A 16,006-nucleotide genomic window follows, 5' to 3' on the forward strand; every position below is an offset into this window, starting at 1 on the left:
ACGACCCAAATATGGCCAATCTTCCAAATTGGGCCCAATCCCATCATGGGCCTAAAATCCAGAGAACCCAAAACACTAGCCAACAGTCCAAATCAGAAGTCTTAATGGCCCAACAAGACCCAAATGAAGAAAACCCAACCCTTGGCCCAAACCGAGAATGCAAGCCCAAAAAGCCCATTTGTTGGGTGTGTGGGGGCGTACTCAGCTTGTACGCTTAATGTACACCTTTTGGGGCTTGTACGCCCAACGTACCAGCTGGGTACGTCCAACGTACTCTCCAGTTGGCCACCCCACTCCATTAAGCACTTAATCCGTTGAGACTTCAATCCAAACTCTCAGATCTGATTCGATAAGTCTATTTACCATGTAAAGTTGGCAACTTTACACACATGCATGGCTTAATGGGGCTCAAGAACTCAAAAAGAGCTTAATAAAGGTCTTAACACATGCATGGGTCCAAATGCACCATAAAGTGACATTTTTATGAACTTGGGGACTGAAAGGAGCTAAGTTCTAACATCCATAGCCTATGGAGTAGATCAAAAGCTCTCCTTTAAGACAAAGGACCCAGAAGATGCACAAATGTTCCAAAAACTAGACCTAGCATAGAAAATCACAAAGGTGTAAGCTTTTTACCTCAAAAGCTTGCAAATATGGAAGTGATCCTGGATCTACAAGCTCAATCCACTTCTCCAAGGGCTTCTCCTCTTATTCTTCACCTTAATACACCAAAAATCTCTTATTAAGCTCACAAACTCACTAACACACTTAAGGTTTCGTTCTCTAGGACAAGGAGGACGGAGGCTGGATAAACATGTCCAAATGAGGCTATTATAAGGTTTAAATAGGGTGCAAACCCTAAAAATTAGGGTTTGGCTCAGACTTACGTACGTCATGCGCACTCCACGTACGCCCCGCGTACGTGCTTAAGTCTCGCGATCAAGACATCGAGCTAGTACGCCAAGCGTACCACTAGTACGCCACGCGTACTGGCTACAGGACCAAATTGCAGTGTTTTCGATAAATATGGTTAAATGCGAAACTTACCAAACTCGAGTGTTACATATAAACTTCACTTAGAATCTTAATGAGCATATAGAGCTCAGTTTGCACCAAAATCACTTTGTGTAAAAGGTGGGGGAGGGGTAGGCATGTGATAGGGTGGGTTGGGTTTAGGTGTGGGGTAGGTGAGGCGGGTTTATGTGTGAGTGTAGGTGTTAAGGTGGTGTGGGGGTATGGATGTTGGTGTAGGGTGGAATAAGGATGGATGTGGGGATAGGGTGGGTGTATGATTATAGGTGTGAGGGTAGGCGTATGAGGTAAGTGACGGTAGGTGGATGAGTGGAATGTATGATAACTTATGATAATATGTAATGTTTTAAAAATCGGTTCAAATCGAGAATTAATGAAGATCGCGGTTCAACTAGCACCCGTTTTATGCCTATTTCTAAACTGGTTGAAACCGATTAGTTTTTACAAGAACCCGGTTGAACTGGTTAAATTGAATAAAAACACATGGAAATGAGGCATTTTGCATAACAAATTTTAGTGTTTTTTTCACATGTATTTAAACTTCTCTTATCACTATGTATATTTTTTGTTTGATAACTAATTGCATTTCCATTCTTTGCAATTTTAGAATGCAAAAATGAGAACCCTTTGAATATGAGATAATCAAATAACATCTGACTTGATTTCTAATGCTCATGTTAGCTAACTTTGTAGAGCATCAAAAGACAAATAATTCCTATGTCATGAAGATTTTTGTAGATAACATGTGACTTGATCTCTAATTGAATTTTTTTTATAAGTTTTCTCTATAGCTTAAGTGGTGTGGTTTTGTTACTAAAAATGGTAAATGTTATGAAGATTTTAGATACTTTTTTATTCATCTAAACCGATATTTCGTTTTAATATTATACTTTATGTTTATTTTTGATGTATTTGGATTGATGGATATATGTATACAAGAAAATAAAAAGACATGAACAATTCTAGAAACTAGGTTCAATGGTGTTCTCGAACAGTTACTCAACCGGTTCAACTAAAGAACTAGTTTTTACAGCATTGATGATATGTTTTGATTTGATGGATCACGTCTAAAATAAATAGGATGTAGAAGAACATTTATGTCTCTATAATAAAAAATTATGAAATGGCATATAATTTTTTTTCCTTTAGCGTAAGAGTAACCAATTTTTCAAACACAAAGTTTAATAGAATCTAAAATTATAATTTATTTGATTTTGTAAACCAACAATACTGTTAATTTAAGAATATAAAATTTATTTAAGCTCGAGTGTTAACTAAACGTTTATATACTCGAAATTTCTTAAAGAGAAATACAATTTTAGACAAATCTAATAAATTGTACCCGATTTAGCTAAAAATTAACAAAAAGACTCCAATAACCATAATTTTCACAACCTTTCCTACAACATAGGCCAAAATTACTACCAAATAGGCATTCTTAAACACCATATTCTTAATTAATTATATGATGTTATCTCATGCATTCCTAAAAAAAATACCATATTTTCCTACAAAAACATGGTGTTGACTCGGTCTTCCTAAAAATAAAAAATATGGTGTTTTCTCATGTCTTTACGAGTAAACACATACTTTCCTACACAAATATGATATGTTTTCATGTTTTATTAAATAAAAACACTATATTTTCCTACAAACATATGGTATTTTCTCAACAATCAGTATATCATTATGCCAAAATATATTGTCTTTCTACTTTTCTTCCGGAAATATGATATGTTAAGTGCTCTTTCAATCATTTGTTTTATTTGGTTTTTATTTTTATTTTATTCATATTAAACACAATATATGAACTTGGAATACATTCAAATATGAACTTTGAACCTAAATTTGTGTTTGTGATTATTTTTCTCATTTAAGTTTTTTAGAATGGATTCACAATGTATAAACTTGGAATCAAATAATACATTTAAATAAGAACTTTAAATCTATATTTGTGTTTGTGATTAAGTTTCTCATTTAAGTGTTTAGAATGGATTCAGAGAATTTTAACTTTGATTTTTGAATTAAATTTAAAATATGAAAATTAAGGTTTATATACAGAAAATTTTGAATTTTCTCATTTTCATCGAATCCTGTGAAAATATAAAAAACCTACAAAATGGCATCATTTAATGTTTTCGTAGAGACTTTGTTAATTTTACAGGGATTTCTACAAAAAATGATGGGTATTTTATTTGGGGCTTTTGCAAAATTATTGTTTGAATTTATCTTTTTATTATTTTTTTCTTAAAATTTTGAGATTAAGTAGAAAAAATAAATATTTTTCAACTACGCATTACCCAAAATATCCCTTGGAAAATAACCTGATTTTTAATCCAAAAAAAAAAAAAAAGTAAAAATGAGTCGAAAAAATATCACCACAAAACCCAAAACCCTACTCCTGTAAACCTCCCAAACGCTTCGTCCGTTTGCAATTCTCTTCTCTGAACACTCGCACAGGGAGAGTGACTGTATAATCACCATGAAAATCAAGAAGCCATTAACGAATTAGCCTTCTTCTTTCTGTTCTTATTTCTAATTTTGTGAGATGTCGAACAAGCAATCTCGTGGTAAGCAGCAAATTCCTCGGAAGAAATGTAATGAAAAGAATATTAAGGTTGCCGCCAATTCGAATGTTCGTAAGAAGAGAAAGCAGCCGCAACAGCTGAATTCGAAATCTGGTTTACGCTTGGTGGACGATTTGTTACCTCCTGATTATATTTTGAGGAAAGTGTTCAGGAAAGATGGGCCTCCCCTCGGTGTGGAGTTTGATAATCTTCCTTCTCATGCTTTTCGATTCTGTAATGTCAAAGGTGATTACAATCATTTTTTCAATCTGTTATTTAGTATAGTTGTAGTAATTATAGGTGGAGGAATGTTAATTTCAGTGATTGATTTGATGTTTCGCGGATTCAATTTAAGCGGAAATATCTAAAGGCTTTAATTATTTCAGAGATACCGTTAGCAATCAGTTTCAGCAACTTGTATCGTGTGTTTCAATTCATTTGCACTTGACAAATTTGATATTGTGGCTTCCTAAAATTGTTATCAATCTTTCCGCTATACAGATAAAGTTAGCCTTTTGACTTCGTAGTATGTTGATCAGTCTTGCTTTATTGAGTGATACAACCGTTATGCAACATTTTCTGAACTGAGGTTATGGTATAATCATGAATTTCACCTTCCATTTCCCGCCTCCCCCTTGATGCTCTTCTATAGGCTTCTTATCTTAAGTGTTTTCTCCTGTTTATTGTTTGTTTTTGTGTTTTGGTTTGCTGATACTGAGGGTGGATGTAGGTAGTAGCTTGAAGCATCTTTATAATGGAAATCCTAGTTAATTGTGAAATCTTTTATTTGTTCTTACCAGATTCAGGGATGTCACATCGTGCTTGCCAAGAAAAACAAAGAGCATTTAAAAGGCAAAAGGTACATAGAGTATATCTCTTTTTGTTCAGTTGGTATCATGCTGTCAAATCATCTGTTTTATTGTAGTTTTGATCTAAAGATGTCATTTTTTTTAATTATCATAGACTTTGAAGCCTACCAATGTTGAGGACCAAACTACCCCTCTTGATAGTGCCCCAGTTAAACATGGTATGGGAAAAGGTTTGATGACAGTATGGCGACTTACAAACCAGGATACTAATCCAGTGAAGAAACATGGTGTTGGAAAAGGCTTGATGACAATTCAGAGGTTAATAAATCCTGGTTCTGGAAACCTTCCAACATGTGTTGACAATGACCATGGAGCTTGTTCTCAGTTTCCACCTTTTACATCACAAAAACCACCTATTCAATTGAAAAAGAAGTCAAGAAAACAACAACCTGTCACGGTTTGTCTTCTTTTCTAGATATTGTTCTTGTTTCTTCTAGCATGACAACTGACAGTGATTCATTTGCAGAGGAGGTTAGTGAACAAGTTACCAGAGAAGAAGTCTTCAACTAGAAGTAGAAAGGTAATTTAATATACATTGATGGAAGTATCTGCTATATTGCTTGCCAGTTATCATTGACTTGTTTTAAAAACTGAAGGTGAGATGCGAACAAGTTAGTAAGGAAAAGCAACAAGGGAGAGAAATATGTGAAATTGCTCTGAATGAAGGGAGAAACGAAGAAGACCTAAGTCAATATGCTATGCTAGAAGATGATGAGGAGCTGGAACTAAGAGAACTACAAGCAACATCAAATCCATTAACATGTTGTGCTCATTGTGCAGCCAATAGGTTGCATGGTTGTTCCCTTTGCAAAGGTCTGGTTCATTTAGCTGCTTTCTTAGTACTCATTTCATTTCTTTTTCTTGATTAAACCTTTCAAAGTGAATTTATTGCTCTTAATTTGGTGTAGATTTACTGGCAAAGTTCCCTCCAAACTCTATCCGAATGAAGCAACCATTACATATCCAACCATGGGATTCTTCTCCACTACTTGTCAAAAAACTTTTCAAGGTAACATTTCAGGTCCTTAAACAAATATTAGATTGTATATCCAATTTCAATGAAAAATAGGGTTAAGTTTATTCTTACTAACCTGACTCTTGTTAGCAGATATTTCACTTTATAAGCACTTATGCTGTAATAATCGGTATCCAGTCCTTCACGCTTGATGAGCTGGCGCAAGCATTTATAGACAAGGTTAGTGCTTATTGTGTTGGAAAGTTATGATAAGGTTTCTACTCACTATATGATATATCAACTCAATGAACTTTTTTATAGTAAGGATTTATATTTTGTTCTTTGTGCTTATTTTTTCAGGATTCCTTGTTACTTGGGAAACTTAATGTAGCCCTTCTGAAACTGCTTCTCACTGGTGTTGAAAAGGAACTAGAAAGTGGATATCTATCTCATATCATCAAAAACTGGAAGTATCGTGGATTGCTTCAGTCAGTAAGTGTCATAGAGGGCGATATAGTAATTTCCAAAAAGAACCTATTGCATTAATGATTCTTATTATAACATGTCTGTTGGCAGGTTGAACGTCAAGAATCTGTTCTGAAACTATGGAAAAGATCCTTAAATTCGCTGACATGGATAGAGATACTACGCCAGGTGTTGGTCTCAGCTGGCTTTGGTTCAAAACGTGACATGTCATCCAAGGAACCTCATAATAAGGTAATAAAAAAATTCAGAATATTAGCTGGCTTTTGTTAAAAACATGACACATCATCTCTCACATACAAAAACTATTTGATTTGATTCACAGGAAGCTGCTCTGATGGCTAGTTATGGCTTAAGCCCAGGTACTCTGAAGGGCGAATTATTCACAATATTATCATCAAAAGGAAATAATGGGATGAAAATTTCCGAATTGGCTACATTTCCATCAGTAAGTAATTAGTAACTTACCACATCTTTTCTTGTCAGTTTCACTGAATATTTAATCTAATAACTTCATTTTTAATCATGAAGATCATTGGATTGAAGCTTGCAACCACGACTGAAGACATTGAGCAATTGATAAGCTCAATGTTGTCAAGTGACATCACCTTATTTGAGAAAATCTCTTCTTCTGCTTATCGTGTTCGTAGCAACTCCATTGTTAAGGATACTGAAGATGACCAATCTGACCTTGAAGACTGTGGTAGTGTGGATGATAATCCCAATGATTCAGGGGCATTAATGTCAAGTGAAAATGGACAAAAGAACCTTAAAAGCAAAGACAACATTTTAACTGTAACCTCTGAAATCGACGAGAGTCATCCAGGAGAAATGTGGTTATCTGGACTGATGGAAGGTGAATATTCAGATTTAAATATTGAAGAGAAATTGAATGCTCTTTTGGCTCTGATTGATCTATTAAAAGCGGGTTCCAGTATAAGAATAGAGGTAAGTTGACTAATATAATTCTTTTCATAGTATTTTCAAATTTAGTGCATCATAATTCATAAATCAGCTCATTATACATATGATCTTTCAGGAACCTGTATCATCATCATCATCATTATCGGGTGTTCAGTGTGTTCCTCCCAATGTTCATCATATTGGATCTGGAGCAAAAATAAAGAGATCAACATCAAAGCAACTTGAGAACGAGTTCAACCAGCTGATTCATAGTGAGAAAGATGAAATGCAAGATATGCAACCTGTTGATTCATCAGCAATTAACTCATTAATCCAAAATGCAACAGAAATAGAAGTTATAAATGATTTACATCCTATGCAATCAATATTTTTGGGATCCGATCGTAGGTATAATCGATACTGGCTTTTCGTGGGCCCGTGTACCACATGTGATCCAGGCCACAAAAGGATTTACTTTGAATCATCTGAAGATGGTCATTGGGAGGTTATCGAAACAGAAGAGGTACCTTTTTTTATTTTTTTATTTTCTTAATCGAAGAAAAATAAATATAAAAATTGTACACTTGTCACAGGCATTAGCCAACTTGTTATCATGTTTGGATCAAAGGGGAAGGAGAGAGGGTCATCTTCTTTCATCTTTGGAGAAACGGGCAGCTCTTCTTTATGAAGCCATGTCAAGTGATGCAAGAGTCGGGCACGGGCAGCCTGCCCTTTCGTCTGAATCTGAAAGGAGTATTTCCCGAGACGACAGCTCATCTGCTGTGTCTGACGTGGACAACCTACTGGGTGTCCTAAATATAGATAATAATAATAATAATAATAATAATAATAATAATAATCTTGTTTCCACCAGCACTGTTGGAAACAGGGAACAAGCTAAACAGAAATGGTGTCGCCTTCAACAGTTTGATGTCTGGTTATGGGATTCGTTTCATTCTGTTCTTAATGCTGTGAAACATGGGAAAAAATCGTTTCTTGATTCACTTGCAAGGTGTGAAAGGTGTCATGATTTGTTTTGGAGAGATGAGAAACATTGTAGGATTTGTCATACGACGTTTGAGGTTGATTTTGATTTGGAAGAAAGATACGCGATTCATGCTGCCACGTGTCGGGATGAGTCAGCACCCGATATGTTTCCGAAACATAAAGTGTTGTCATCACAGTTACAGTCACTCAAGGCTGCAGCATACACACTTGAGGTGAGTCATAGAACTATATTTGTTTGATTGATTTTTTCATTTTTATAATTTGTATATGTAAATGTAGTCATGTATGCCTGAGGGTGCGATGGTGGGTGCTTGGACAAAATGTGCTCATAATCTATGGGTGAAGCGGTTAAGACGTACTTCAACTCTGGTGGAGTTGCTACAGGTACTTTTAAAAAAAACTCAGTGGACTTATATTACATATATTATATATAAAATTTAATTTTTATATATAATCTTATGTAGGTTCTTGGTGATTTTGTTGGTGCGATCAATAAGGGGTGGTTGTATGGAAGTGAGGGGGATTATGATTTGGATGATGTGATTACAAGTTTTGGATGTATGCCACAAACATCATCTGCGGTTGCATTGTGGCTGGTGAAATTGGATTTGTTAATTGCTCCTCATTTAGAAAATGTTGAAGCTGAAAAGACAACAAGAAATAGATCAAAAGGTATGTCTTAGTCTTACTAACCACCAACCAGTAATGATGATAATAATAATTATGATTTGTACATTTTCAGGTAAAGACATAGACACTCTAGTGAAGTAGATATTCTATTATTCTATGTGATGAGTAAGACTGTATGTATACCAAATGCAAAAATCACCATTATATTTGAACAACATATACGATAATTATAATGGTGTAAGGACTGGTAGATGCATGAGTTGGGTTCCATTTTTGGTGATTACCTGGGAGGGAGTTAGTGGAGATGATAGAAAGAATATGATTGTACAGGGAAGGTGGTTAAATCTTGAACAACTTTTACAGCTTTAGGTACCGTATAATAATACTACTACTGCTACTGGTGCTCCTGAAGTCTTTCTTTGACTTTTTGCCGGAGAAAATGTATTTACATTTTACATTTCTTCATTCCTTATAGAGATGTATGCTGTAGTTTCTTGAGAACACCTACTTTTTGTTCTATTAACAAAATTTGCAACTGGCCCAGTAAGCATCTCTTTTTGGTGTTTTTGTTTACATTTTTTATATATAAATAAATTGTTTTATTAGACATCAAAATCAACATGTGTTTTGTGCTGTTAGATTGGTGCCCTTCAGCCAAAAATCTAATAATTTATGTAAATAAATTATTTACTTTCAAACCTTTGACCACCTTTATTGAACTGAATTGGTGTTTTACTGAAGACAAAATATGTACAAGTACAGTTTTCTACTTTTGTTTATATTTCAACGTTGTGAAATGGCTTGTATTTCACAAGTGAAGATACCCCATAGCCTAAAAGACAATCTTGCTTCATTTTCTAATCTTCAACCACCTTTAAAAGTACAAAGAACAAATTAAAGAAAACCCAAGCTTAAAAAGTAACAATCCATCATTCTTATCCAAATCAACCCCAAGATCATACTAACTTAGGGTTTCTTGAAGACCACCATAGCATTCCCAAACGCTACAAAACCTATTTCAGTCTTTTACAAAACTAACAGCAATAGATTAAAATTAGTAAAAGCAGCAACAGATTGAAATATAAGAGATGCAAATTTATACAAGGAAAAAACGATAGCACACAAGAACAAAAACTGTAATTTATTCTTGTACTTGTCACCATGTGTGCACGCACATAAGAGAAGAGATGAGAGGCCTTTTGGTAGAAACCAAAAGACTGAATCAATCACTACCAATACAAGAATGCATATACTAAAACTTCCCTCTAAAATTGATAATCATGAATCATGATCCGCCTTTCTTTTTCCAGCCATTTCTGAAACTCAACTCAAATACATTAGAAGCCAAGCCATCTTCAAAAAATGCAAAAAGCTCTCCATGTTTGCAGTGTCATTCAGAGTCTTGGTATTCGAAAGCTGGAATCTGGCGAAAACGAGCCAATGATCTCATATAAGACTTCTCTTTGCTGTTTGGATTCACTGTTCTCCTCTTCTTGTTTCTGAAACCTCCTCCTTCCCCACAAGCCAATTCATAAACCACTCCCATGCTATTCTTCTCTTTAATCCCACTCCCATCATTCATATACCTACACAAGGTTTTTAGTTTTTTCAACAAACACAGCATTTTATTGAGTTTGTAACAACTTCATTAAAAAAAAACCCTTACTTTTCACGAATAATCTTAAAAGCCTCTTTTGTCGCATAAGGCAAACCTGTCTTAGGATCACGATATCTGTCATAAACAAATGAAACACAAAATCATTGACTCGTCAATCTTGATCGACCTTTTGAAAAAGAACAAAAAAGAAAAAGCTTACTTTGCAGGTAATCCTGTAACTACACAAACAGCTTTCTCTGGATCTTGAAAAAATATATAAAACATATATCAAAATTAGCATCATTAAAAAAAATAAAAGAGGTCGGTTTAATGTTAATTTCATATGCACACAACTACTCACATGGTGGGGCTGATGTAGGAATCTGTGATTGAAATGACACCCCATTAGTAAATTCAAGGTATGTATAACCTGAAAAGGAATCAGGAATATTATCATATTATTTTTTTTTTTTTAAAATTGGACAATTGCTCTCTTTTTTTTTATCCAGATAACTTGCCATCTTTAGAAAGATATCGTATCTGAGGGCCGGTGTAGTGAGCTTTATGAACAATTGCTCTTTTTTTTACTTCTTCCTCCCTTGCCAACACCCGTTCTAAGTTCCTCAAGTTCATAATTTCTGCAAAATTTTACATACTCATAAAACTCACAAATCTTTACTATTGTTACTTATTATTCCGAGTTATTTCAATAAATTTATGTGTTAAAAAACCTGTTTGAGCAGCTTCCAGAAGCATCTCTTCTTGGGTCATTCTCTTTTCCTCACCTTCCTTTTTCCTTTTTATTGGCTAAGAATTTGTAACATAACTACATAAATACAATATTCATCCTGGTAAACCAAAGAACAAGAAGAAAAATGATCAACCTTCATTGTTGCTTGAAGTGCTGCACGTATTGCATCTCTTTCAGCTTGCCTAACAATAACTGAAGTTCTTGTTGACTTTCTGGTTGTTTTCTCAACTTCTGTATCATCAGGAACTTCATGCTCTTCTTGGGGCGTTAACTGGTCAACATTTGTTTCTTCCTCATTAGAACTATCAGGTTCTGAAACAACCTTCTTCTTCTTCTTTTTTGGCAATTGCTTTCCTGGAAATGCCAATCTCTTCTTTGGCCTCTTCCTGTATAAAAACTTACATTCAAGATTTTTTTTTCTTATTCCAGTTTATAATATTCACTAGAGAAATTTAACCTTTCATCTGGCTCGTTTTCTGCTTCTTCCTCTGGCTCTGGTTCCTGTAGTCAAAGCAAGTAATTGGTCATAAAATCAACCCATATTCAAATAGAAATTCAAATCATGGCGAACCATATTACACATACATCTTCATCAAAGTCACTGTCAAAAACATCTGCAACCTCCTTTTCTTCTACGTAGTTTGTATCATCTTCTTCCTAAAAATAAAGCACCATGGTGTGAGACAATGAAGAACAGATCATGTAAGTGGTACAACTCAAATCACACTTAGTTTATTACATCTTTCAAAGCTTCTTGGTTCCAGAACTCATCATCTTCTTCAATCTCCTCATCAACCAATTTGGTCATCCTACAATAACAGTCAAAATCCACAATCAACGAGTTAAATTGTACAAAAGAGCATAATCCAGTGTTTTGTAGTACTCAAACCAAATGCGTTTTAACGAATACTTCAAGAGCACAATCGATGTACATAATCGTATCCATATCAAAGTTGCAGAAATTCGACGCTTACCGTCTTCCTCTCGTTGCCCGAGAAGCTCGATCGAGAAAAACGACATCCTCTTTATCAGACTCCATGAATTCAATCAATAAACCCTTATGTTGTAGAATAAAGATCACTTTCTAACACCCTGATACAGTCTCAAAATACGCACTACCATAAGACAACAGAAATTTTGTACAAACACGTTACAAATATAACCTGGGCCACACCAATATCTCTAGACTATAGTATCCAAGTTACCAAATTCGTTTAACTTGAATGCCAAATCGTCTTCTGTGCGCGAAATCTGAACCCTTAGAGTGAACCCTAGTAAAATTTGACTCGTTTATCCGCCAAAAAACTCAAATCAGGCGTTTGATCGAGGTGGGCAGGGAACGAAAGATAGTGAGATTGACGGAGGTGGTTGTGAAGAAGAAGAACGCCGGAGAAATTTTATATATCGGCAGTGGCGATAGCCTGATAGATACAGGGGGGAAAATAGCCCCCTTTGGATTCTATACTTTAGAGTGATTACAAACACAGTCCCTAAGATATTGTTGAAATGTAATATGACGACCCAACTTTCTACTTGTTTTCTTTTGGGTTAGACAAAATTGCAAGAATGGTCCTTGTGGTATGTCGAAAAATGCCATTTTGGGCCAAACAGGTTTGGACTAGCACCAATGGTCCAAAAAGTTTTATTTTGTTGCGAGTTTGGTCCATTATGGTTTTAAATGACGATTTTTCCCTTTGTATTTTGTTTTTTCAATTTTTTTACAAAATAAATAAAAAAAGAAAATAAAAATGCTTTCTTTCTCTCTCTCTCTCTCTGTGGTGGAACCTCTCATCTCCTCACCCGTCACCTCTCTTTCTCTCTCTCTTAGGGAAACACACACACAATAACACCCTAACTGCCACCACTATCCGCCATCACCGCCGCCCTCACCAACCTCTGACGCCTTCTTCCTTTCTTCTGTTAACTCTTGGCCGCCACCACGACTATGCAACCTTTGAACCTGATCTGATTCCCACACCACCATCATCAATCTGTTTTGAACGTTACTTTTACGAAACCCTAGCACCGCCACCCTTCTGATTCGAAACTAGGGTTTTCTTCTTCAAGATCTGATGAGAAGGCACCATCGCTGGAGAAGGGGAAATACAAAGTTAGGGTTTAAAGAGGCGATGGTGGCGGCTGGAACGAGGGGGTTTCGACGTTGCTAGGGTTTGCATCACATCGTTTCTTCTTCAGATCTCAAAGCAAACACATACACTCCATATGCGACTCGACGAAGGCGATGAAGGTGAAGGACAAACTGGGAAAGAGGGACGAACTGAGCCGGATTTTTCTTCGTGTTCGTCGATGTAGGGTTTGCAGAGGTGAAGTAGTCATCGGAGCAGAGGACATAGAGGACAATCCATATGAAAACCCTAGCCGCCAACGTAAAGGTTTGAGCGACGTTGTCGGGTTTGAGCGTCTCTCTCCTTTCTTGCTTCACCCCTTCACCACAAACAGATCTTCGGACCTCCCTTATCGTCTAGTCGTTTGAATTCCCTTTCATAGATCAGAGGCATAAAAACTACCAAGGGTTTCACCACGAAGGGCGGTGGCGATAGGAGGCAGAAGAACGATTAGGGTTTTATAGGCGAAGACGGTGATACAAGGCAGAAGATCGATCTACATTTGTGAAGGTTTGAAGTGATAACGGACCAAGCAAAGTTTGTAGCTCCGATCTCCGATCAACATTTCTGTTTCTATGTGTTCATGTATGTTAAATTTCAGATTTTTTTGTATTCTTGTATGTTAGAAAATCTGGAGAAAGACTGTGGGTTCATCAGGAGAGAGAGGGGAGAGAGAGAGAGAGAGAGAGAGTGGCGGTGGTTTTCGGCATGTGAAAGTGGTGGCTGTTCATATTTTTCCGGCAGGTGATGGAGGGAAAGAGAGGTATTCACCGGTGGTGGCGGTGTTTACCGAAAAGTCGACGGTGGTGGCGGTGGTAACCGATGGTGCTGCTAGTGGTTGACTAGTGGAGGAGAATAGAAGGGGAGAAAGAGATAGATGTATTTTTTATTTTCTTTTAATTATAAAAGTATTTAAATAAATAAATAAAAACTGAAAAAGCAAATACCAAGGGCAAAATAGTCATTATAAAAAAGTTTAAAGTAAATTGGACCAAAGTGACAAAAAAATGAAAACCTTTGGACCATGAGTGCTGGACCATGAGTGCTAGTCAAAACCTGTTTGGCTCAAAGTGGCAATTTCGACCTAACGACAGGGACTATTCTTGCAATTTTGTCTTTGGGTTAAGCATAAGTTATCAACTAACCTTTTAGTATGTTTTTAATTAATTAAATATATGTTTTTAATTAATTAAATAAATGCATATCGTATGTGATTAAATTTTTTGATAAAAAAATTATTATAAATAATTATGCTATTATATTAATTATGAAATAATAATTTTTATATCAAGTTGATTTACAAATTTGTAATTAATTTGAAGCGATATAATAAAATAAAAAATTATTGGAATAAAATCACTCAAAGACCTCTAACGGCATCTTGTGGGTAAATAAACATAGAAATATTTCTCAATTTAATGTAATTTTTAAGAGGAAAAAAACTAAATAGGTTAATCTCATTAATCCCTTACCGACAGGTAACATCCCTTCGGCGACACCATCCCTCCGGTCTAAGCCTCCCTTCATAATGACACATCCTTCTGTTTTTGAGATACAAATCCGTTATCAACGATGGTGGCAAGCTCGATTTTCAACAGAAATCAAATGATGGTTGCAAGACACTGTAGTTGGCCACCAACGCACCAATCAACATGGTATTTCTATTTCATATTATTCTCATACTTCTATGTGTTTAATCAAAATTTCATCAATTTTCAATATGGTTTTGTCAATATGTATCGAACATATATGTATGATATGATTAGGACATAACATCCCTTGTAATTTATGACATCAAACATGTCGAGTTCACTAGTGTGTGGATGTTTATATAGGAATTTAAGTACAAGTGAATGCAAAAAGGTAACATTCTCCTTGTAATTCTTGTTGATCGAGCATATAAGATAATTAGTATTATCTTCTTTTTGATTCATTTGTGATGGATTTCTACAAGTTTGGTAGTTATTATGAAATCATTGAGACAATATTGCGGTGTATAAAATACTCATGGAGATAGATCATGTTTTATAATTAAGTTTACATTAATGTTTTTTTAGAAACAACCATCCATATATAAAAAGAAAAAACTCTACCAAAAAAAATGGAGCAAAGAATCAATTACAAAGGGTTTAGATGGAATTCTAACCAATTAACCCAACTTAAACAAACATTTTCCTATTTCTGCTAGAATATCAAATAAAAGAGAACTCTTTAATTGAATAAAAAATATTACATTTCTTCAATCGGTCTGTTCCAAACAACAAATCATTCTTAAATCTCCAAATGTACCATATCGGAGTGCACACAATAGCATTGATAATATCATTCTTCGAATTGATTTCCAAATTATCAATTAAAGAAAACAATCATTGCACCGAACAAACCCTATTTGCTGAATATCCATCCACTTGAACACCGCATTTCAAGTTGTAACTGTCAGAGATTGTATTATATGTATTTGAATTTGTATTATAAAAGATTGTATGATATGTATTTAAATTTGCTTTTGTTATATGGGTAACATGATAATTTTTCTCATCAATAGTTCTGATTATCAACATTAATAAACAACATTGAATCATTCGATACTCTTAATAGTTCAACATTGAATCTTTCAAATTCTACCAAATAACCCCTTAGAACAACATATTATAATCTTCTTAGTAAGTCCATTGTGGCATGCATAACATAACGTTATATGTAGCATGTTTACCAAGACAATTGACAAGTCATAATTCATGCTTCAATCAACAATAAAAATGCAACCTTGTAAAAACTTAAATGAAAGAGTATATAACTACAATATATGACCGGGTTGATTATTGGGTCATCATTTAAACAAGAAAAAAGACAAATCTAATCAAATTCATTAGCTAGTATCAAAATAGCCAAAAAAAAATAACAAATGACCAATCTAATCACAAATTTACCTTAATGGGCTACAATTTTATCTAAATGGTTGTTATTTCAAGGATATGAGTTGCGATTTGGTCACCGATCTTATTATTCCAAGGTATTTAAAGTTTGAAGAAAATAATTATACTCATTAGGAAATTGCAGATGGAATAGAGGAAATTGCAGTTGG

General features: G+C 35.0%; 2 protein-coding genes across 3 annotated transcripts; one reads left to right on the forward strand and one right to left on the reverse strand.

Annotated features, from left to right (window-relative positions):
• Positions 1-3,426: 3,426 nt before the first annotated feature.
• On the forward strand, positions 3,427-9,062 carry LOC145160968 (Homeodomain-like transcriptional regulator). Its single transcript, XM_079080359.1, has 16 exons — positions 3,427-3,845; positions 4,400-4,458; positions 4,563-4,865; positions 4,935-4,988; positions 5,065-5,281; positions 5,377-5,477; positions 5,577-5,663; positions 5,784-5,915; positions 6,000-6,140; positions 6,232-6,354; positions 6,438-6,854; positions 6,946-7,332; positions 7,403-8,029; positions 8,097-8,201; positions 8,282-8,489; positions 8,560-9,062. Exons 1-16 carry the CDS (start codon positions 3,581-3,583, stop codon positions 8,586-8,588), a joined length of 3,255 nt encoding a protein of 1,084 aa, XP_078936485.1. The 5' UTR covers positions 3,427-3,580; the 3' UTR covers positions 8,589-9,062.
• Positions 9,063-9,495: 433 nt separating this feature from the next.
• On the reverse strand, positions 9,496-13,802 carry SWC2 (DNA binding protein SWC2). Of its 2 annotated transcripts, XM_079080361.1 has the most exons (12): positions 12,001-13,802; positions 11,770-11,887; positions 11,535-11,604; positions 11,381-11,452; positions 11,253-11,296; positions 10,929-11,181; positions 10,776-10,851; positions 10,563-10,682; positions 10,406-10,474; positions 10,265-10,307; positions 10,114-10,179; positions 9,496-10,033 (listed from the first exon to the last, which is right to left on the reverse strand). In XM_079080361.1, exons 2-12 carry the CDS (start codon positions 11,832-11,834, stop codon positions 9,838-9,840), a joined length of 1,074 nt encoding a protein of 357 aa, XP_078936487.1. In that variant the 5' UTR covers positions 11,835-11,887; positions 12,001-13,802; the 3' UTR covers positions 9,496-9,837. The 2 variants fall into 2 exon arrangements, with proteins under 2 accessions (XP_078936487.1, XP_078936486.1); XM_079080360.1 differs by having other exon boundaries at positions 11,770-13,802.
• Between the last annotated feature and the right edge of the window lie 2,204 nt (positions 13,803-16,006).

This window comes from Lactuca virosa, chromosome 2, assembly GCF_052849685.1.
Source record: "Lactuca virosa cultivar CGN04683 chromosome 2, Lactuca_virosa_CGN04683_v6, whole genome shotgun sequence".
Classification (NCBI taxonomy): domain Eukaryota; kingdom Viridiplantae; phylum Streptophyta; class Magnoliopsida; order Asterales; family Asteraceae; genus Lactuca; species Lactuca virosa.

Coding starts and splice junctions, on each gene's coding strand:
- SWC2 (XM_079080361.1), bottom strand. CDS start 11,834: ATGGAGTCTGATAAAGAGGATGTCGTTTTTCTCGATCGAGCTTCTCGG. Junction 11,297..11,380: donor ACAGTGACTTTGATGAAGAT/GTATGTGTAATA, acceptor CTTTGACTACAG/GAACCAGAGCCAGAGGAAGA. Junction 10,852..10,928: donor CACTTCAAGCAACAATGAAG/GTTGATCATTTT, acceptor ACAAATTCTTAG/CCAATAAAAAGGAAAAAGGA.
- LOC145160968 (XM_079080359.1), top strand. CDS start 3,581: ATGTCGAACAAGCAATCTCGTGGTAAGCAGCAAATTCCTCGGAAGAAA. Junction 3,846..4,399: donor TCGATTCTGTAATGTCAAAG/GTGATTACAATC, acceptor TGTTCTTACCAG/ATTCAGGGATGTCACATCGT. Junction 7,333..7,402: donor AGGTTATCGAAACAGAAGAG/GTACCTTTTTTT, acceptor CACTTGTCACAG/GCATTAGCCAACTTGTTATC.